General features: G+C 41.8%; 1 protein-coding gene across 1 annotated transcript; it reads right to left on the reverse strand.

The window, feature by feature from the left end:
* Positions 1-740: 740 nt before the first annotated feature.
* Positions 741-21496, reverse strand: phf19 (PHD finger protein 19). Its single transcript, XM_039802526.1, has 15 exons — positions 21172-21496; positions 15963-16182; positions 15637-15718; positions 12775-12888; positions 12517-12611; positions 11988-12136; positions 10753-10848; positions 10065-10118; positions 9021-9168; positions 8782-8849; positions 6967-7113; positions 3924-3984; positions 3337-3422; positions 2880-2969; positions 741-1404 (listed from the first exon to the last, which is right to left on the reverse strand). The coding sequence occupies exons 2-15, from the start codon at positions 16179-16181 to the stop codon at positions 1122-1124; spliced, it is 1692 nt and encodes a 563-aa protein (XP_039658460.1). The 5' UTR covers position 16182; positions 21172-21496; the 3' UTR covers positions 741-1121.
* Between the last annotated feature and the right edge of the window lie 2786 nt (positions 21497-24282).

The raw sequence follows: 24282 nt of genomic DNA on the forward strand, positions 1-24282 counted from the left end.
TGTGTGTGTGTGTGTGTCTGTCTGTGTGTGTGTATATGTATGTACGTGTGTGTCTGTGTGTGTGTCTGTCTGTGTGTGTGTATATGTATGTGTGTGTGTGTGTGTCTGTCTGTGTGTGTGTATATGTATGCGTGTGTGTCTGTGTGTGTGTCTGTCTGTGTGTGTGTATATGTATGCGTGTGTGTGTGTCTGTCTGTGTGTATATGTATATGCGTGTGTGTGTGTGTGTGTCTGTCTGTGTGTGTGTATATGTATGTGCGTGTGTGTGTGTGTGTGTGTCTGTGTGTGTGTGTCTGTGTGTGTATATCTGTGCGTGTATATGTATGTCCGTGTGTGTGTGTATATGTATGTATGTGTGTGTGTCTGTGTGTGTGTATATGTATGTACGTGTGTGTGTGTGTCTGTATATCTGTGTGCGTGTGTATGTATGTACGTGTGTCTGTGTGTGTGTATATGTATGTACGTGTGTGTGTGTCTGTATATCTGTGTGCGTGTATATGTATGTACGTGTGTGTGTCTGTGTGTGTGTGTCTGTGTGTGTATATCTGTCGTGTGTGTGTATATGTATGTACGTGTGTGTGTGTCTGTATATCTGTGTGCGTGTATATGTATGTACGTGTGTGTGTCTGTGTGTGTGTGTCTGTGTGTGTATATCTGTGCGTGTGTGTGTATATGTATGTACGTGTGTGTATGTCTGTGTGTATATGTATGTACGTGTGTGTGTGTCTGTGTGTATATCTGTGTGTGTGTCTGTGTGTGTATATCTGTGTGCGTGTGTGTGTGTGTATATGTATGTACGTGTGTGTGTGTCTGTGTGTGTATATATCTGTGTGCGTGTCTTTGGCTATATTAAGTTAACTTGTGTCTCCAGACTGATGACCAGCTGTGACTCCTCCTCCTCCTCTCCTCAGCAGACGTCCCAACATGTTGAACCAGGAGACATTGTGTGTTGTCATGTTTGTAACAAAATAAAGTTTAAAAACTTTACATGAGGTTAGCGACAGTCTGACGGAGGTAACGGACATGATTTAAAAACATTAACGTGGACTAAAACCTTCCTGACGTTGCTGAGCTCCGATTGGACAAGAGAGCGGAGGAATACACCGGTGATGTAACGCTTCCTAATAAGGCGTTGGCCCCTCCCACTCCAGCAGGTACTGCACGGCGCCTTGCGGCGTGACGCGGCGCGCCAGCACCTGGTACCGCTCGCCCACGCCGAAGATGGAGGAGAGGGAGGAGTCAGACGGGATCTGGGTGGGGTCCGACAGGAAGTGGGAGGAGTCTGACGCTTCTTCTTCTGCGTCCTCCAGCATCCCAGGAGGCTCGGAGCCAGCCTCGCTGCGATTGGCCCACTGGCTGTAGCTGTTGCTAGGCAACTTCCTCTTCCTGCTGCCCACCCTCCTCCTGGCGACACACAGACAGAGGTCAGGGGTCAGAGACACTTCCTGTCAACACCTCGCCACATTAAGGGTTCTCTACTACACGTGAAAACGTATGGTAGCTGTATGGTAGTTAGCTGTATGGTAGATGTATGGTAGTTAGCTGTATGGTAGATGTATGGTAGTTAGCTGTATGGTAGATGTATGGTAGTTAGCTGTATGGTAGATGTATGGTAGTTAGCTGTATGGTAGTTAGCTGTATGGTAGGTAGCTGTATGGTAGATGTATGGTAGTTAGCTGTATGGTAGTTAGCTGTATGGTAGTTAGCTGTATGGTTGATGTATGGTAGTTAGCTGTATGGTAGTTAGCTGTATTTGTATGGTAGTAGCTGTATGGTAGATGTATGGTAGTTAGCTGTATGGTAGTTAGCTGTATGGTAGGTAGCTGTATGGTAGCTGTATGGTAGATGTATGGTAGTTAGCTGTATGGTAGTTAGCTGTATGGTAGCTGTATGGTAGTTAGCTGTATGGTAGTTAGCTGTATGGTAGCTGTATGGTAGTTAGCTGTATGGTAGCTGTATGGTAGTTAGCTGTATGGTAGTTAGCTGTATGGTAGATGTATGGTAGTTAGCTGTATGGTAGATGTATGGTAGTTAGCTGTATGGTAGTTAGCTGTATGGTAGGTAGCTGTATGGTAGATGTATGGTAGTTAGCTGTATGGTAGTTAGCTGTATGGTAGTTAGCTGTATGGTAGTTAGCTGTATGGTATGTATGGTAGTTAGCTGTATGGTAGGTAGCTGTATGGTAGATGTATGGTAGTTAGCTGTATGGTAGGTAGCTGTATGGTTATGTAGATGTATGGTAGTTAGCTGTATGGTAGTTAGCTGTATGGTAGCTGTATGGTAGTTAGCTGTATGGTAGTGTATTGGTTAGCTGTATGGTAGCTGTTATGGTATTAGATGTATGGTAGTTAGCTGTATGGTAGGTAGCTGTATGGTAGTTAGCTGTATGGTAGTTAGCTGTATGGTAGCTGTATGGTAGTTAGCTGTATGGTAGCTGTATGGTAGTTAGCTGTATGGTAGTTAGCTGTATGGTAGTTAGCTGTATGGTAGGTAGCTGTATGGTAGCTGTATGGTAGCTGTATGGTAGTTAGCTGTATGGTAGCTGTATGGTAGTTAGCTGTATGGTAGCTGTATGGTAGTTAGCTGTATGGTAGTTAGCTGTATGGTAGTTAGCTGTATGGTAGTTAGCTGTATGGTAGTTAGCTGTATGGTAGTTAGCTGTATGGTAGCTGTATGGTAGTTAGCTGTATGGTAGCTGTATGGTAGTTAGCTGTATGGTAGCTGTATGGTAGTTAGTGTAGGATGTAGGTAGTGTATGGTAGTATGTAGGTAAGATTAGCGTAGTGCTGTATGGTAGTTAGCTGTATGGTAGCTGTATGTTAGTTAGCTGTATGGTAGATGTATGCTAGTTAGCTGTATGCTAGTTAGCTGCAGGTTACCTGAAGTGATAGGAGGCACTGGTTGTAGCAGACCCTGAAGTTGAAGCATCGGTAGAGTCCTGATCGATACTGACCGTCCTACTGGAGCTGCTGGAAAACACCACCAGCACGTTATCCTCCTGACCTTATCACTGCCACCAGGATTAATCTCCTACATATCATAAGGCTGTATATCTGCACACACAGGTTATTAATCTACTGCATATCATAAGGCTGTATATCTGCACACACAGGTTATTAATCTACTGCATATCATAAGGCTGTATATCTGCACACATGGTTATTAATCTACTGCATATCATAAGGCTGTATATCTGCACACACATGGTTATTAATCTACTGCATATCATAAGGCTGTATATCTGCACACAGGTTATTCCCTGAGGGGTTTCCTTTGCATCTCTTTTATTTAACGTCCCTTAAACGCATCGCTGTGCTGAATGAATCAGTGTCTCACCTCTTGAGGCTCTGCAGCTCGTCCAGCGTGAAGTCAAAGATGTTGGCCATGTGGTGGTTGGACGTCCAACTGCAGGACAGCTCGTTCTACACACACACACACACACACACACACACACACACACACACACACACACACACACACACACACACACACACACACACACACACACAGACAATGTAACATATATAATATAAAACCTCCTGAGAGCTCGGTTTGTTTCAGGGACGTATTAGAAGACGCTGGGCGCCGCTCGCCTAGTCTTTGTGTGAAAAGACACAAAGACTCCTGACGCAAGTCACGCAAACATGTGTTATCAGTGAGTGTCCGAAATCTGGTCTGGTCGTTCCCTATATAGTTCACTATTTAATAAACACTATATACACAGTGAGTGAGTGAATGAGGAAGCTAAAGTGAAGCCAAAACCTCCCGATGCCATCTGGTAACTCTGCAGCCAGAGTCTCCGCACTACTGATCGGACGGTTTCCTATTTTTTAGAAAAACTAAATCTAATTATTACAAGAGAAAAAAGTTTTGGGATGTTTTGGGTTCATTTCTATACACAGAATAGAAGTAGGAAGACTTACATTAGGGATGGCGTCTTCTAGCAGCCACTTGGACTTCCTCTTCCTCCTCTCAGCTGAAGCACTGCTGACACACACACATACACACACAGAGACACACACAGACACACAGAGACACACACAGACACACAGACACACAGACACACACACACACACACACACACACACACACACACACACACAGAACAAACACACAAAAACACACACACAACAACACACACATACACACACAGAGACACACACAGACACACAGAGACACACACACACACACACACACACACACACACACACACACACACACACAGAGACACACAGAGACACACAAACACACACATAACATGTTAGTTATAACTACTTAATAACATCTTTGTTATAACAACTTAACATGTTGGTTATAACTACTTCATAACATCTTAAGCTGGGAGGAGGACTCGGGGAAGACCCAGGACTAGGTGGAGGGATTATATCTCCAACCTGGCCTGGGAACGCCTCGGGATCCCCCAGTCGGAGCTGGTTAATGTTGCTCGGGAAAGGGAAGTTTGGGGTCCCCTGCTGGAGCTGCTCCCCCCGCGATCCGACACCGGATAAGCGGACGAAGATGGATGGATGGATAACATCTTAAGCTGCTTACACAGACGGCCGACCGTCGGCAGTAGAGCCAGTCGGACTGATCAGCCTCCCCGAGTTGGTCCAGAAAGTTCCTCAGAACACACCGAAGAGACGAGACCCAATACGTCTCCATTGGCAGCAGGCGGAGCTAATCTGTACTGTCGTTCCCAAAAAATGAAAACCGGCAGCTGATTGGACGAACACGTCACGTGGGTCCGGTTTCTCGTCATGGCGTCTCGTTCAGAATCCGATCTCATATTGTACTAAAATAGTTCACTGAAACGTGTTTCTGAAAACAGTTTAAGAGAGAAATGGGCCGTGTGTCTGTGTCTGTGTGTGTCTGTGTGTGTATAGTTGCTGAATCTGTCTTCATTTCAGATCAACAAAGGTCAGTTTAAAAGATTTTCATCAGATTTTGAGGGACTCTAGTCACGCTCATCCCGCTCCCCGTTTCCTGGTTAGCTCTCCACCAATCAGATTGGTCATTGAGTCTGACTGCCGGCAGTGCCCGCCCCCCCCCCGATTATACAAGTCAAATCGGCCCAAATGAAGGCCGACGGCTCCTCAGACTGACGACGGCACAGAACACACCGAACAGACTCGAGTCACCGACCTCACCAGACTGTCAGACATCCGATTATCGGCATGGTGTGTGAGCGCCTTTAGTTATAACTACTTAATAACATCTTAGTTATAACTACTTAATAACATCTTAGTTATAACTACTTAATAACATCTTAGTTATAACTACTTAATAACATCTTAGTTATAACTACTTGATAACATCTTAGTTATAACTACTTAATAACATCTTAGTTATAACTACTTAATAACATCTTAGTTATAACTACTTGATAACATCTTAGTTATAACTACTTGATAACATGTTAGTTATAACTACTTGATAACATCTTAGTTATAACTACTTGATAACATCTTAGTTATAACTACTTGATAACATGTTAGTTATAACTACTTGATAACATCTTAGTTATAACTACTTGATAACATGTTAGTTATAACTACTTAATAACATCTTAGCTATAACTACTTAATAACCCTTAGTTATAACTACTTAATAACCCTTATAACTACTTAATAACATCTTAGGTATAACTACTTAATAACATCTTAGTTATAACTACTTAATAACATCTTAGTTATAACTACTTAATAACATCTTAGTTATAACTACTTAATAACATCTTAGTTATAACTATTTAATAACCCTTAGTTATAACTACTTAATAACCGTTATAACTACTTAATAACATCTTAGGTATAACTACTTAATAACACTTAGTTATAACTACTTAATAAACATCTTAGTTATAACTACTTAATAACATCTTAGTTATAACTACTTAATAACATCTTAGTTATAACTACTTAATAACTCTTAGTTATAACTACTTAATAACATCTTAGTTATAACTACTTAATAACATCTTAGTTATAACTACTTGATAACATGTTAGTTATAACTACTTAATAACATCTTAGCTATAACTACTTAATAACCCTTAGTTATAACTACTTAATAACATCTTAGTTATAACTACTTAATAACATGTTAGTTATAACTACTTAATAACATCTTAGTTATAACTACTTAATAACCCTTAGTTATAACTACTTAATAACCCTTAGTTATAACTACTTAATAACCCTTAGTTATAACTACTTAATAACATCTTAGTTATAACTACTTAATAACCCTTAGTTATAACTACTTAATAACATCTTAGTTATAACTACTTAATAACCCTTAGTTATAACTACTTAATAACATCTTAGTTATAACTACTTAATAACATCTTAGTTATAACTACTTAATAACATCTTAGTTATAACTACTTAATAACATCTTAGTTATAACTACTTAATAACATCTTAGTTATAACTACTTAATAACATCTTAGTTATAACTACTTAATAACCCTTAGTTATAACTACTTAATAACATGTTAGTTATAACTACTTAATAACATCTTAGTTATAACTACTTAATAACCCTTAGTTATAACTACTTAATAACCCTTAGTTATAACTACTTAATAACATCTTAGTTATAACTACTTAATAACCCTTAGTTATAACTACTTAATAACATCTTAGTTATAACTACTTAATAAACCCTTAGTTATAACTACTTAATAACATCTTAGTTATAACTACTTAATAACCCTTAGTTATAACTACTTAATAACCCTTAGTTATAACTACTTAATAACATCTTAGTTATAACTACTTAATAACATCTTAGTTATAACTACTTAATAACATCTTAGTTATAACTACTTAATAACCCTTAGTTATAACTACTTAATAACATGTTAGTTATAACTACTTAATAACATCTTAGTTATAACTACTTAATAACCCTTAGTTATAACTACTTAATAACATGTTAGTGTGGGTTCCAGATGCAGCCCACCTGTTCCTGGCGGCGGGGGTCTTGCGGCCCTGGCCTCCGTCGCTCTGAGCGCGCTCAGGAAAGAGTTTGGAGGGGGGGTTGGGGGGGACTCTGGTCCGCAGACGAAAGATGCACTTCCTTTTCTTTATCTCCTTCCCACACAGAAACCTGAACACACACACACACACACACACACACACACACACACACACACACACACACATTACAGTCATTAACACAGACGATCACACACAGATACGAGTTATATACCCAGTCTAATAATATGAGTTAGTTTACAATGCGTGTGTAATAATAATATGAGTTAGTTTATAATGTGTAATAATAGAATGAGTTAGTTTATAGTGTCTAATAATAATAATAATAGAATGAGTTAGTTTATAATGTGTGTGTAATAATAATAGAATGAGTTAGTTTATAATGTGTAATAATAGAATGAGTTAGTTTATAATGTGTGTGTAATAATAATAGAATGAGTTAGTTTATAATGTGTGTGTAATAATAATAGAATGAGTTAGTTTATAATGTGTAATAATAGAATGAGTTAGTTTATAATGTGTGTGTAATAATAATAGAATGAGTTAGTTTATAATGTGTGTGTAATAATAATAGAATGAGTTAGTTTATAGTGTGTAATAATAGAATGAGTTAGTTTATAATGTGTGTGTAATAATAGAATGAGTTAGTTTATAATGTGTGTGTAATAATAATAGAATGAGTTAGTTTATAATGTGTGTGTAATAATAATAGAATGAGTTAGTTTATAATGTGTGTGTAATAATAATAGAATGAGTTAGTTTATAGTGTGTAATAATAGAATGAGTTAGTTTATAATGTGTGTAATAATAATAGAATGAGTTAGTTTATAGTGTGTAATAATAGAATGAGTTAGTTTATAATGTGTGTGTAATAATAATAGAATGAGTTAGTTTATAATGTGTGTGTAATAATAATAGAATGAGTTAGTTTATAATGTGTAATAATAGAATGAGTTAGTTTATAATGTGTAATAATAGAATGAGTTAGTTTATAATGTGTGTGTAATAATAGAATGAGATGGAGTTAGTTTATAATGTGTGTGTAATAATAATAGAGAGTTAGTTTATAATGTGTTGTAATAAAATAGAATGAGTTAGTTTATAATGTGTAATAATGAATAGTTAGTTATAATTTTAAGTTAGTTTATAGTGTGTAATAATAGAATGAGTTAGTTTATAATGTGTGTGTGTAATAATAGAATGAGTTAGTTTATAATGTGTGTGTAATAATAATAGAATGAGTTAGTTTATAATGTGTGTGTAATAATAATAGAATGAGTTAGTTTATAGTGTGTAATAATAGAATGAGTTAGTTTATAATGTGTAATAATAGAATGAGTTAGTTTATAATGTGTAATAATAGAATGAGTTAGTTTATAATGTGTGTAATAATAGAATGAGTTAGTTTATAATGTGTAATAATAGAATGAGTTAGTTTATAGTGTGTAATAATAGAATGAGTTAGTTTATAGTGTGTATAATAGAATGAGTTAGTTATAAAAAAGATTAGTTTAATTGTGTAATAATAGAATGAGTTATTTATAATGTGTAATAATAGAATGAGTTAGTTTATAATGTGTGTAATAATAGAATGAGTTAGTTTATAGTGTGTGTAATAATAGAATGAGTTAGTTTATAATGTGTGTAATAATAATAGAATGAGTTAGTTTATAGTGTGTAATAATAGAATGAGTTAGTTTATAATGTGTATGTATGTGTGTGTGTGTGTGTGTGTGTGTGTGTGTGTGTGTGTGTGTGTGTGTGTGTGTGTGATTCGTACTTGCTCTTGTATTTATTGAGAGCGTCCAGCAGGTGCTGCCCCCTCTCTGATGGAGGAGTGTTAGACAGCTAGACAACAAACAGAAAACAGAGCTCAAAACTCTCACACAAACATCACAATATCCTCAGAGAAAAGGCCAATATTTGAAGAAATAAAGTCAAATATTTTGAGAGAAAAGTTGTAAACAACCAAAAAGGAAAATGGGGTTTGGTTTAACCTGGCCCAGTTTGGCCCAGTACCTTCCCGAGCTGCAGGTGGTCCCAGTTAGCGGAGACGAAGGCGAGGATCTCATCCAGCTCAAAGTATTTCTTCTTGCTGCTGACGGACAGATTATAGAGAACGAGATGAACCACGTCCACCCAGCGCAGAGACAGCGCCGCCGCATTACTTTTTTAAAAGTTTAAAAAAAAAAAAAAAAAAAAATCCAACTTTTTTTTAAAAAAAAAAAAAAAAAAAAAAAAGAGACACACTGTTTATTACACGCTGCACACAGGAAGAGATAGAACCTGAAGAGAGAGAGAGAGAGACCTTTATTACACGCTGCACACAGGAAGAGATAGAACCTGAAGAAAGAGAGAGAGAGACCTTTATTACACGCTGCACACAGGAAGAGATAGAACCTGAAGAAAGAGAGAGAGACCTTTATTACACGCTGCACACAGGAAGAGATAGAACCTGAAGAAAGAGAGAGAGACCTTTATTACACGCTGCACACAGGAAGAGATAGAACCTGAAGAAAGAGAGAGGCCTTTATTACACGCCGCACACAGGAAGAGATAGAACCTGAAGAAAGAGAGAGAGACCTTTATTACACGCGCACACAGGAAGAGATAGAACCTGAAGAAAGAGAGAGAGAGACCTTTATTACACGCTGCACACAGGAAGAGATAGAACCTGAAGAAAGAGAGAGAGAGACTATTACACACAGCACACAGGAAGAGATAGAACCTGAAGAAAGAGAGAGAGAGACCGTTATTACACACTGCACACAGGAAGAGATAGAACCTGAAGAAAGAGAGAGAGACCTTTATTACACGCTGCACACAGGAAGAGATAGAACCTGAAGAAAGAGAGAGAGACCTTTATTACACGCTGCACACAGGAAGAGATAGAACCTGAAGAAAGAGAGAGAGACCTTTATTACACGCTGCACACAGGAAGAGATAGAACCTGAAGAGAGAGAGAGAGAGACCTTTATTACACGCTGCACACAGGAAGAGATAGAACCTGAAGAAGAGAGAGAGACGAGCTTATTACACGCTGCACACAGGAAGAGATAGAACCTGAAGAAGAGAGAGAGACCTTTATTACACGCTGCACACAGGAAGAGATAGAACCTGAAGAAAGAGAGAGAGACCTTTATTACACGCTGCACACAGGAAGAGATAGAACCTGAAGAAAGAGAGAGAGAGAGAGAGAGAGAGAGAGAGAGAGAGAAGGTTAGCGATGCTGCTAGAGGTTAGCAGCAACACCTTAAAGTCTGCGGTGGCATGACCAGGGAGCCAGAGGAGAGAGGGTCTGGTGTAATGTGTTCATATCTGGAGGTCAGAACACGAGCTGCAGCATCCTGAACCATCTGCAGACTCAAAGACCCGACAGAAGAACACTACAATAATCTAGCCTGGAGGACACAAAGGCATGAATGAGGACCTCAGAGTCCTTAAACGACAGTAGTGATCTGATCCTGGAGAGGTTTCTAAGATGGAAAAAAGCAACTCTGGTCACCTCCTTCATATGTAAACCAGACGAGAGTGTCTATGAAAGGTAAGAATTTAACGTTGCTCGGTGAAACACGTCAGATACCTTCAGAGAAAACTAGAGAATATTTTGAGAGTATTTGAGAGTATTGTAAGAGGTATTTGACAGTATTGTAAGAGGTATTTGACAGTATTGTAAGAGGTATTTGAGAGTATTTTTAAAGAGTATTGTAAGAGGTATTTAAGAGTATTGTAAGAGGTATTTGAGTCCCACCTGTCTCCGAACAGCATGGCCTCCTGCAGACACTGCGTGCAGGCTTCATGGAACCACTGCTGACACCGGAAACACTGCAGCATCTTCAGGTACCACCTACAACACATGTTATTACACATTATTACACGTAATAACACATTATTACATGTTATTACACATTATTACATGTTATTACATGTTATTACACATTATTACATGTTATTACACATTATTACACGTTATTACACGTTATTACACGTTAGACACAGCATGTCTGACAGAGCAGGGAGCAGGGAGCCACAGTGTGGCTGTCTCTGATTGGTCGGGCCTAGATCCCACCAGGCTAGGTCTACGCTCCAGGTCTGTCTCTGATTGGTCGGGCCTAGATCCCACCAGGCTAGGTCCACGCTCCAGGTCCCTGTCTGACGGAGCCGGGCAGGAAGTGGAACGGCTACAACATCTGGTCAGTCCGACTGTCGATCGTATATATTACATCACTAAACTATTATACACTACTCTTACTCTCCAGGGTCACCACAGTAACAGTAATAAGGGGGGGGTCTTACTCTCCAGGGTCACCACAGTAACAGTAATAAGGGGGCGGGGCTTACTCTCCAGGGTCACCACAGTAACAGTAACTATTATTGGCTGCAAACAGGACACATCTGAAGCTGTGGTGGAGAGGAGGTCACTGAACAAACTGTTATCTATCATGGATAACCCCGACCACCCTCTCCCCCCCCCACACTGGCTCAACAGAGGAGCAGCTTCTCTAAGAGGCTCCGACAGCTTCGATGTCACACGGACCGCTACAGGAAATCATTCCTACCACAGGCAATCAAACTTTTTAACACTTCATCACTGAGTGGGAGATAAGACTCATATACATCACAACTGCACTGAATGCACCTTATCTACATCCTATCATTACTAGGGAAACAGTTGTACATGTTTACTCCCCAACTTGTACATTAAGTTTATCTATATCTATTGAAACAGTTTAACATTTTATTTCCAAATTGTATATATTTTAAATATTGCTCGTGTAGTATTCAATTATTATTTCATGTATATAGTTTCCTATTATTTAATGTATACTCTGTATGTGTGCTGTGTGTCTGATATTTTGCTGCTGCAACACCGTTATTTCCCATTTTTTTGGGATCAATAAAAATCAATCTATCTATCTATCTATCTATCTATCTATCTATCTATCTATCTATCTATCTATCTATCTAATGGGGGGCGGGGCTTACTCTCCGGGGCCGCCACAGTAACAGTAACACTGCTGCTGATTGGTCCGGTGCTGAGAGTCCCAGTCCAGAGAGTCCAGATCGTAGAGCAGGACCTGCTTCATGGAGGTCAGAGCTTTGGCTATCAGACCTTTCTTCAGAGCACCGCCTTTCTGTCAGGAGAGAGACAGACAGACAGGGAGACAGACAGGGAGAGAGAAAGACAGACAGACAGGGAGAGAGAGAGAGACAGGGAGAGAGAGAGGGAGACAGACAGACAGGGAGAGAGACAGAGAGAGAGAGAGAGAGTGGTTATACGGAGCTGAGGACCTCCCATCCTCTGGGATGTCAGTGTGTGTGTGTCTGTGTGTGTCTGTCTGTGTCTGTGTGTGTGTGTGTGTGTGTGTGTGTGTGTGTGTGTGTGTGTGTGTGTGTCTGTGTGTGTGTGTGTGTCTGTGTGTGTGTGTGTCTGTGTCAGTGTGTGTGTGTGTGTGTGTGTGTGTCTGTGTCAGTGTGTGTGTGTGTGTGTGTGTGTGTGTGTGTGTGTGTGTACCCGGACAGCTAGAGCAAAGACACAACGTCTACAGAACCAGGGACTGAGACTGACGCTGCCCTCTACAGCAGGAACATGGCACTGCTGGTGAAAACCTGCAGGACAGACAGGTAGAGAGACAGGCAGAGAGAGAGAGAGAGAGAGAGAGAGAGAGAGACAGGCAGAGAGACAGACAGACAGACAGACAGTTGCTTTTACAATCTGTAAAATGTTAGAATAATATTTAAAATTGCCTGTCTGTCTGCCTGTCTCACTTACCGATGCCACACTTGCCGCAGATGAGGATCTGGTTGTTGTGGTTTGATTGGCTGTCAGAGTCTGGCTCCGCCTCCCGGCAGACAGAGCAGCGAGGCTCCTCCCCCGGCACACCAGCTGCAATGTGATTGGATGATTGAGACAGAAGCAGTGAGAAGGACACCTTAATGCTCATTTAGATCTCTGTCTGTCTGTCTGTCTGTCTGTCTGTCTGTCTGTCTGTCTGTCTCTGCCTCCTGATACCTTAATGCTCATTTAGATCTCTGTCTGTCTGTCTGTCTGTCTCTGCCTGCCTGACACCTTAATGCTCATTTAGATCTCTGTCTGTCTGTCTGTCTGTCTGTCTGTCTGTCTGTCTGTGCCTGCCTGACACCTTAATGCTCATTTAGATCTTTGTCTGTCTGTCTGTCTGTCTGTCTGTGCCTGCCTGACACCTTAATGCTCATTTAGATCTCTGTCTGTCTGTCTGTCTGTCTGTCTGTCTGTCTGTCTGTCTGTGCCTGCCTGACACCTTAATGCTCATTTAGATCTCTGTCTGTCTGTCTCTCTGTCTGTCTGTCTGTCTGTCTCTGCCTGCCTGATACCTTAATGCTCATTTAGATCTCTGCCTGTCTGTCTGCCTGCCTGCCTGCCTGTCTGCCTGCCTGCCTGCCTGCCTGCCTGTCTGTCTGTCTGTCTGTCTGACACCTTAATGCTCATTTAGATCTCTGCCTGGATGTGAGAAAGTCTCAATATTTACAGAGAAAAAAAGTCCAATATTTACAAAAAAGTTATTACATATAGTTCAGAAAAAGTCTGAGTATTTGTTGTTGTTGGGGTCTGTCTCTCTGCCCGTCTGCCCGTCTGTCTGCCTGTCTGTCTCTTTGTCTGTCTCTTTGCCTGAGTGACCTACCTATTGTGTATCTCCAGCACTGAGTGTCAACGTTGCCTGTATGGGTTTGTTCAGCTGTTAATATGTTCTGTTAATTTCCACACACGGTGGTCAAACCATCTGTTAACATAGTCATTCATCACATAATCCCGTAGCTTTCTTGTGTACACATTTAACTTATCTTATACTACGGTGATTTATATGCTGTAGCTACATCATTGTCTATTGTTTAAAACCGTACAGACTGTCACAGACATCACCAGTTATATTAATCACGCAACACTTGTGTCTTTCTTAACTAATGTTTGTTTTATTGAGTTTAAAAGCTAGAGGAGGGCAACATGATCTTTTGTCCTACCAGCATGGGCTCTCTTTGTTATAAGGGAAAGTTTGCCGCGATCCTTGAGTTTAAATGGGTCAATGACTTACGGGGTAACAGGAAGTTAACCGGCATTTTAAGAATTACATTTTACAGCCAACAAGATGTCTTGTGGCTGTGGCTAATTGGAATGTCAATTATATAAATGATATGCTGTTACTGTCTAGCATCCTCGACTTATTAATGTTGGCTGTATGGAGCCGTTACGGTCTATTCACCTGAGCCACCCCTGCATTGTGTTGTGTTGGTATGGTCCAATTAGAGGGGCGGGGCTTCAGGCTATATAGCCTAGCAGTAGTACTTGTAGGGAACAGAGCGTGAGGAAAACCTGAAGGAGTAGGATGTAAGTCTGGTAGATTTCCTCAGTGTGGTGACTTGATTTAAGGTCCAATTTGTGAACAGCTGTTTATGTATATTATCTGATTGTTTTGACTCTCAAGTCAAGTTATTTTATTTCCTTGAAAGTATATATTTTTCTGTTTTCCTTAATTGTTTTGTTAATTTTTATTTCACGATTTTGCCTGTGGGCCTTAATTGTGATAATAATAAAAGCCCATCATTTCAACATCATCTTTGACTCATCCTGAGTGTTTACATCTGCTCAAGACTACTCTTCGACATCTACCCTCAACAGCCTGTCTGTCTCTCTGCCTGTCTGTCTCTTTGTCACACTGCATATATCTATATTATTCTTACTACTATTATAATGTCCCTGATGCTACATAGCACATATCTGTACATGTTGTTCATACTACATATTTACTCAGCTCTCATAAGGTAACTTCTAATACACTGCACACATTAACATGTAATTGATATGACTCTAAACCAGGGAGTCAAACTCCTCTTCACTGGAAGAAGAGAATCACACCGAGGGACAGACATGGAGAGTTTGATGTGCGTTTGTTACTGCATGTCACTTCTTCTTTTTTTAACATTTTGTAACTTTTTTCCTCATTTTTGTTCCAACGTTTTTGTGGCCTTCTCAGACATTTGTCACCGTTTTGTAAATTTGTTGCTTTTTCCGTCATTTTTGTTGACATGAAGCCCTACAGAAGTCATCTAAAGAGTTCCTCCCATCACAGAATTTAACAAATCAAGCAAAAACAATTATAATTTTTTTTTAACAACAACCAGTTTCTCAGCCTGAATATTAAACTCTCTCTCTGCTTCTGGGAGAATGTCTGAGTCTCAGATTCAGCAAATCTGTCAGATGTCTGTTTTGAATTTCAAGATATTGTAGTTTAAAAAACACTTTCCTGTGTTTTTGGTTTGGAGCACAACTAGGAGGGGCAAAATGTATTATGAACCCAAATTGATATACGGGCCGGATATAAATCTGCAATGGGCCGGATTTGGCCCACGAGCCTTGAGTTTGACACCTGTGCTCTGAACCACCTCCTGTTAACCACCTGTATTCTACTGTCTACACTGTACTACATCTCTGGTCCTGTCTACACTGGACAATAAAGTTCAATCTAATCTAATCTCTGCCTGCCTGTCTCTCGGTCTGTCTCTCTGCCTGCCTGTCTCTCTGTCTGCCTGCCTGTCTCTCTGTCTGCCTGCCTGTCTCTCTCTCTCGGTCTGTCTGTCTCTCTGCCTGTCTGTCTCTCACCGTGTTGGATGTCCTTCCAGAGGACCCAGAACTTGGAGTTGTCCTCAAACGTAACGAAGCAGCTCTGCCTGGGAGGGCTCACCTGTCCACCAATCACAGCACAGAGATTTACACCCACCAATCACAAGAGACACTATTTTAGTCTATGTGTATGTATGTGTGTGTGTGTGTGTCTGTGTATATATATCTGTCTGTCTGTCTGTCTGTCTGTCTGTCTGTGTGTATGTGTGTGTTTATGTGTATGTGTATCTCTGTGTGTGTGTGTGTGTGTGTGTGTGTGTGTGTGTATGTGTGTGTGTATCTCTGTGTGTGTGTGTGTGTGTTACCCTCTGTATCTTGCCCAGGTAGTAGAGTCCATCCGACCAATGACAGAGGACGAACTGTCCAACACTTAGACTGGACTCCGCCCCCTCTCCATCATCCAAGCCCCGCCCCCTGTGACAGGCTCCGCCTCCAGGAGACAGGCTCCGCCCCCTGCGACAGGCTGCGCCCCCCGGAGACACCGGTGGCTCCAGACTACAGAAGCTTCTCAGATCCTCGAACATCCTGCAGAGAGACGATCACGTCAGTGTCCGTACTTCCTGACAAGCAGCGGAGCGTTGAAACAGCTGGTTCTTTAAACAGAGTGACGCAATGTTATAAAACGCTACATGACATCACTTCCTGTTAACTTCACGGAGAACAACGAGGGCAGGACAGCATCACGATCTGTGTTATAACAACACGGAATCTGCTTCAGTGAGCCAATCAGCACGCAGCATGCTTCTACCAAGATCTAATCATGTCTGTGATTGGCTGTCTGACATTACAACCAGAGACAGTATATATATATATACACACACACACACACACTGGACCCCCAGACCCCGTGTCTCTGGTCTGAGACCAGTGAAGGATGTCAGAAGTCTCTTTCCCGGTGCTGGCTGAGCGTTACTGAGCAGCCTCCAACTGAGCTTGAAGACGTAGATGTGACGTGAGCAACCTGTCTGAAAGTGTGAAGTCTTCTGGTAGCTGTGCCGAGAGAAATCTCAATCATTCCCAATCTTACAGAGACGGAGAGCGTAGGTATATGTAAGGAGATAACATAGGCACAGGCTAATTACTGATCACTGCTACGTAGGGCTGTCAACGAATAGTCTAAATTTGAATATATATTCGAATAGTTTTTAAAAAACGAATTTCGAAGGTGAAAATTAATATTCGAATAAAAAAAAAAAAGTGGAAAAAAATGCTCGCGGTAGCTCAGGCTGTCTGTCTGTCTGTCTGTCGGGCTGTCTGTCTGTCGGGCTGTCTGTCTGTCGGGCTGTCTGTCTGTCGGGCTGTCTGTCTGTCTGGCTGTCTGTCTGTCTGTCTGTCGGGCTGTCTGTCGGGCTGTCTGTCGGGCTGTCTGTCTGTCTGTCTGTCTGTCTGTCTGTCTGTCTGTCGGGCTGTCTGTCTGTCTGGCAGTCTGTCTGTCGGGCAGTCTGTCTGTCTGGCAGTCTGTCTGTCGGGCAGTCTGTCTGTCGGGCTGTCTGCTTTGCGAGTGGACAGAGCAGACTGAAATCTGGATTTCTACATGTTTCTGCCTGTACAACAGGTAGGTGGGTATACTGATCAGTATTGACTAGTTAGCTCATCATGGAGGGTTTATTAACTAGTTAGCTCATCATGGAGGGTGTATTAACTAGTTAGCCCATCATGGAGGGTGTATTAACTAGTTAGCTCATCATGGAGGGTTTATTAACTAGTTAGCTCATCATGGAGGGTGTATTAACTAGTTAGCTCATCATGGAGGGTGTATTGACTAGTTAGCTCATCATGGAGGGTGTATTGACTAGTTAGCTCATCATGGAGGGTGTATTGACTAGTTAGCTCATCATGGAGGGTGTATTGACTAGTTAGCTCATCATGGAGCGTTTATTAACTAGTTAGCTCATCATGGAGGGTGTATTGACTAGTTAGCTCATCATGGAGGGTGTATTGACTAGTTAGCTCATCATGGAGGGTGTATTGACTAGTTAGCTCATCATGGAGGGTGTATTGACTAGTTAGCTCATCATGGAGGTGTATTACTATAGCCATCATGGAGGGTGTATTGACTAGTTAGCTCATCATGGAGGGTGTATTAACTAGTTAGCTCATCATGGAGGGTGTATTGACTAGTTAGCTCATCATGGAGGGTGTATTAACTAGTTAGCTCATCATGGAGGGTGTATTGACTAGTTAGCTCATCATGGAGGGTGTATTGACTAGTTAGCTCATCATGGAGGGTGTATTAACTAGTTAGCTCATCATGGAGGGTGTATTGACTAGTTAGCTCATCATGGAGCGTTTATTAACTAGTTAGCTCATCATGGAGGGTGTATTGACTAGTTAGCTCATCATGGAGGGTGTATTGACTAGTTAGCTCATCATGGAGGTGTATTGACTAGTTAGCTCATCATGGGCGTTTATTAACTAGTTAGCTCATCATGGAGGTGTATTGACTAGTTAGCTCATCATGGAGGGTGTATTAACTAGTTAGCTCATCATGGAGGGTGTATTGACTAGTTAGCTCATCATGGAGGGTTTATTAACTAGTTAGCTCATCATGGAGGGTTTATTAACTAGTTAGCTCATCATGGAGCGTTTATTAACTAGTTAGCTCATCATGGAGGGTGTATTGTAGGCTACCTACAGTAACGAGGGTAGCGTTAGTTTTTCTTCGCCAGCGGTAATTATAATTGTACTGTAATCGTTTCTAATTAGTTACATGTGCTGCGGCGGTAGTAACGACAATAACATCGGCGCTTGTTTCGCTGTGGCGTGTGTGTGTGTGTGTGTGTGTGTGCAGGTGTGTGAGTGTGTGAGAGTGCATGTGTGTGTGAGTGTGTGTGTGTGTGTGCATGTGAGTATGTACTGTATTGTGTGTGTGCATGTGTGTGTGTGTGTGTGTGTGAGAGAGTGTGTGTGTGTCTCTGTGCGTGTGTGTGTGTGTGGGTGTGAGAGAGTGTGTGAGAGTGTGAGAGTGTGCATGTGTGTGTGTGTTAGTGTATTGTGTGTGTGTGCATGTGTGTGTGTGTCATGTGTGTGTGTGTGTGTGTAGTTGTGTGTGTGTGTGCATGTGAGTGTGTGTGCATGTGTGTGAGTGTGTGTGAGTGCGTGTGTGTGTGTGAGTGTGTGTGTGTGTGTAGTGCGTGTGTGTGTGAGTGCGTTTGCGGTGCGTGTGTGTGTGAGTGTGTGTTGCGTGTGTGTGCTTTGTGCGTGTGTGTGCGTGCGTGCGCGTGGCGTGTGTAAGCGTGTGTGTGTTGTGTGGCGGGTGTGTGTGTGTGAGTGTGTGTGTTGCGGGTACGCGTGCGGGTGTGTGTGTGTGTGTGTGTGTGTGTGGTGCGGGTGTGTGTGTGGTGTGTGTGAGTGTGTGTGTGTGCGTTATGCTGCAGGTGTGTGTGTGTGTGTGTGTGTGTGTGTATAAGCGTGTAAGTATGGTGTGTGTGTGTGTGTAGCGCGTATGTTGTGTGTGTGTGTGTGTGTGTAAGTGTGCGTAAAGCGTGGTGTGTGTAGTGTGTGTGAGTGAATGTGTGTGTGTGCGGGTGTGTGTGTTGTGTGTGAGTGTGTGTGGAGTGTGAGTGTGCGTGCGCGGTGTGCATGTGTGTGTGTCTCTGTGTGCGTGTGTGCGGGTGTGTGTGTGAGTGTGTGTGTGTGGGCATCGCTGTTCAGAATCCCTTCTATCTTCCATAATGTAACGCTTGTATCCAGATGAATATGCTGTGAAGCTGTGATTAGCTTCCAGCTGTTAGCCTCCTCCACTGAGCCGCGGGGACTGGCTGTAACGTTAGAGCACTCTAAAGGCTGTCTACCTTTCATCTGATCGGGTTTGCGTGCTACGTTGCCATCCTCTTGAACGACATTAAACACAACATATAGTTCCTGAGAGGTTTCGTCGGCCCTTTTGCGAACTGTTGAAGCTCCGGCTGGCTAGCGCTGTAGCGGGCTGAGGGCTGCTTGAGAGCGCCTTCACGCTGCTGCTGCCGCTCAACTAACCGGTAACGCGTAAAGTGCCGCTGTCCGCATCGGGTCCTCTTCCAGCGTTGCTGGAGGACAACAGGCATCTTGCACCGTCTTGTTTTTGTGTAGGTAATACTTTGTCAAATATGTTTGAACTTAAATAGACTACCTATACAAGTATTTATGTCTCTCTGTATTCATTTGTTCTGTTATTGACGTAATGCGCTCATTGACAAAATGGGCATGCATGCGCAACCAGATGTTCGAATATTCGGTGTTTGTTTAGAGGGAATATTCAAACGTCATTTTTGAGTAATTTTGACAGCCCTACTGCTACGGTAGGACAACTGTCTGTGGTTACTTCACTCACACAATCACTACATCCATTTTATCAAAAAGAAATGACATTACAGCACTAATCTAAGTGTTAATGTCCCAGCTGCGACTGTGTGAGAGTCTCTGTGTAACAGAGTTATTTCTGATGCTACCGAGACATCACCTCCCGTTAGCATCCCATTGACTCCCATTCATTCTGACGCCACTCTGACAGAGAATAACTTTACATCTGAAGCGTTTAAAGACTCTATTTGTCCGTTGTTTATTTCTAAAGAAACACGACAATGTATAAAAGGCTCCATTACCTTGTACCTCACGTTATGGCTCCGTAGCAGACGCTTTTATAACAATAGGCTAACGATTGGGTCATAACCACGAGACTTACTGTCACACAGTAGAGGAATTACCGTATAGTACAGGAGAAGCTCACAGGCAGTTTGGACTTCCATTATCTGTTTAGGTTTAATGACTAATGTTAACTAGCATGTTAGTGATCAGTAATTAGCCTGTGCCTATGTTATCTCCTTACATATACCTACGCTCGAGACAGACAGGCAGACAGGCAGAAAGGCAGGCAGACAGAGAGAAAGACAGACAGGCAGAAAGACAGTTAGAGAGAAAAACTGAATCTCTCTCTCACTACTACTACTACCAGAGATAGTTACACAAACAGACAGGCAGGCAGACAGACAGGTTGTCAGTTACACAGGTTGTGTCTGTGATTCATTCCTGAACTGTCAGGGGGATTTTGACATGTCAGAGCATGCGCAGTTCATCCTCTCATCAGAACCACACACAGACAGAGACACACACACACGCGCGCGCACACACGCACACACACACACACACACACACAAGCGCACACACACACACACACAAGCACACACACACACCTGCGGGGTAACTCGGCTGTAATAACGTGTTTCGGTCCGGTGTTGTGCAGAGTTTTGCATCCATAACGGAAATGAATATGACTTTTAAGAGAAAGTAGCGCAGTCTTTATAACCCATATAATCTTCTTGCTCAGGCTCCATACGGATGTTAAATGATCTGTAGTCTATAACTGTAAAGTTTAGGGTTATTAATGTTGAATGAGACTCAGTAGTAGCTTGTGAGGGGGGGGTGAGATGCCCAAACTCAGCACAACACCGGGCAGAGAAACGGCCAACGACCCGCTCTCATACCGAGCACTTTATCACCACAAACGGCCTCAAACACAGAAAACACACGTCTTACCTCAACGGCACGTCCTCCGGTTCGCTCTGTGTCCACCTGTCTCCGGTGCTCTGGTCCTCTGAGCCACAGACAGGCTGGTGCTGCTCCGACCGACAGGTTGGACTCCACCGGGACACACAGTCCGGGGCTGTAGCGTCTTTTAACTGTCTCTCTCTCTCCGGGCCTCTGCCCCGTTGTCTCCGTCTCTCTATCTCTCTGTCTGTCTCTCTCTCTGCCAGTCTCTCTCTCTCTCTGTCTCCTGTCTGTTTTCGTGGCGCTAAACTTCAAACTTCAACCGCCGCCATTTTTCACTTTTCCCGCGAATCACAGGAGGAGGAGGAGGTTTCCTGTCATTTACATAAGCGTCTTCAGCACGCCGTCGTCGGTGACGTCATCACGTCGACCCACCGGGAACTAATCAGATTTAAAGATAGTTTCACTGCTTGTTTTTTTAATTTGAATTTAAGGAATTTATTTAGTCTCTCAAACGTATAGACACAAAGTAACAAAGCTGTCGTACTGCACGGGGAACTTTTAGGAGAATCATGTATTTATTGTATATTTTATATTATTTTTTACATTATTTGTTGTTGTTGTTAATAACATAATTGTATCAATTACAAGCTTAATAAATTGTATTTTTAAAGATATTACATAGAATTTAAGGTTAAACTTGTGGAACAAAGATTCAAACTGGATATTGATTGTATGTGTAATTTCTGTAGAATTAATAAACATTTTATATTACATATTTATAACATGTAAATGTATTTTTGTCTGGTATTGTTCCTATATTCTGTTGTCTATGTGTTTGTTTGTTCATCTGTAAGTGAACTTTTGTACAAAAAAGAGAAAAAAAAATCGCCCCATTCAGAACTCCATTCACTTTTTCACCGATTTAAGTTTTTATTTTGAAAGTGACCTAACTGCAGGATCATGTGGACAATGTTTTAAGATTCATTTTGAGCGAATGTTTAGATTTTTACTGTAAGCACCGTTGGGGGGGGAGGGGGCGGGGGGCACTCACTATTTCTGTATATTTGTTGTGATATAATGACGATAAAGTCTCTTGATCTTATGTTATCTTACAAACGTTTGTACAATACAGACAAACTAAATCTCTCCATTCAGAACTTCATTCACTTGTTTACCGGTTTTAGCTTTTCTTTTGAAAGTGACTGAAACAACAGAATCTCATGTGATCCTTAAATGTCAATTTCTAAAAATGACATTCAATGATATTCGAATAATATTTGATATGCAACAATAATATATAATTAGGGCTGTCAAAATTAACGCGTTAATTTTTGCGTTAACTTTTAAATATTTAACTCGTTAAAAAAAATTAACGGAATTAACGAAGCTGTGTTTGTTTACTTCATGTGACGGCTGACCTATGACCTGACGTATGACATGGTGCCACCCACCAAACCGTAGACGACGTGTGGCGCTAAAACGTTAGCTAGCCATCCTGGATCAAGATGGATAGGGAGGGATTTTTGGATGGACAATTTCACTTTAAAAAGTTACCCGACGGATCTTTGGATAGAACAAAAGTAATCTGCGCAGTTTGCAAGGCCAAATTTAATTACCACAGAAGTACTTCGTCTTTGAAATATCACCTCAAAGCAAAACACCCTACCCTAACTAAATCTACAGGGTTTCGGGAATCTACATTACAGGAGTGTGGTACTCGCGGCCGAATAACGAAGCCTGTAAGTGAGAAGCTAACTAATGTTTTGGCTAACTGGATAGCTAAAAACTGCCGCCCAATTAGCATAGTAGAAGACGATGGACTGAGAGAAGTCATTCAAATTGCATCGGGAGACGCCTCTTATAATCTCCCCTCGAGAGGAACCATCGTGTCAAGAATACACACTTTGTATGAAAGCGAGAGGGCACGGAAGATGAACATGCTTGAGCAAGCAAAAAATGTCGCTCTTACAGGTGACCATTGGACCTCTGTAAACAATGACAACTACTTAGGCGTCACAGCGCACTTCATTAATAATGAATGGAATCTTCAATCGTTCGCACTAACTGTAAGTAAAACAGAAGAGCGACACTATGCTGATGCATGTGCTGATCATTTTCTGGATGTCGTAAAAGAATGGAAAATCAAGGAAAAGTTAACCACACTTGGCACTGACGTTGCTCGTAACATGGTTGCAGCCGCAAGACAACTTCCATTTGAACACCTGCCCTGCACGGCTCACAGTCTGCAAAGAACGGTCACGGTTTCCCTTCACGACAGTGGATTCCAAAGTGTTCTGGCCAAATGTCGCAAGATTGTCGGGCACTTTAAGCATAGTCCATCAAACGCTCAGGAATTAAGAGAACAGCAAGTTGCACTTGGACAGATGGAAGAATCACTCGTTCAGGACGTTCCAACAAGATGGAATTCTATCATAGAGATGGTCAAGCGAATCCAGCGAAACCAATCTCCGCTGACCACTACGCTGGCTCAGCAAAACAGCAATATTGCCATGTTGACTGCACAGGAGCTTGCCAAACTGCAACTGCTGGAGGAACTACTTGAACCTTGCAGGTACGTTTATCTTTTCTTTTTTTGTGTGTGTCTGTCTGTCTGTCTGTCTGTGTGTCTGTCTGTCTGTGTGTCTGTGTCTGTCTGTGTGTGTGTCTGTGTCTGTCGGTGTGTGTGTCTGTGTCTGTCGGTGTGTGTGTCTGTCTGTCTGTGTGTCTGTGTGTGTATCTGTGTGTGTGTCTGTGTGTGTCTGTGTGTGTGTCTGTGTGTGTGTCTGTGTGTGTGTGTGTCTGTCTGTGTGTCTGTCTGTGTGTGTGTCTGTGTGTGTCTGTGTGTGTCTGTGTGTGTCTCTCTCTCTCTCTCTCTCGTGTGCCTGCATGTGTAGCATATTGACAGGAAGGTAGTGAGTGTCTTTCTCTGTGTAATAAATAACAATTTACTGAGGTGTTTAAAACATCCTGTGATTTCCATTGCAGATATGTGACTGAACTGCTGGGGGGAGAGCTGTATGTCTCCTGTTCTGTGGTGTTGCCAGCCCTGTGCCACTTATTCAGAGTTATGGAGCCCTCAGACAATGATCCAGTCTATGTAGTGAGGTTTAAGACATTCTTTACCACAGACCTAGCTAAACGCAAGGACAGCACAAA

The sequence above is a fragment of the Perca fluviatilis genome, chromosome 6, assembly GCF_010015445.1.
Source record: "Perca fluviatilis chromosome 6, GENO_Pfluv_1.0, whole genome shotgun sequence".
NCBI classification, from domain to species: Eukaryota; Metazoa; Chordata; class Actinopteri; order Perciformes; family Percidae; genus Perca; species Perca fluviatilis.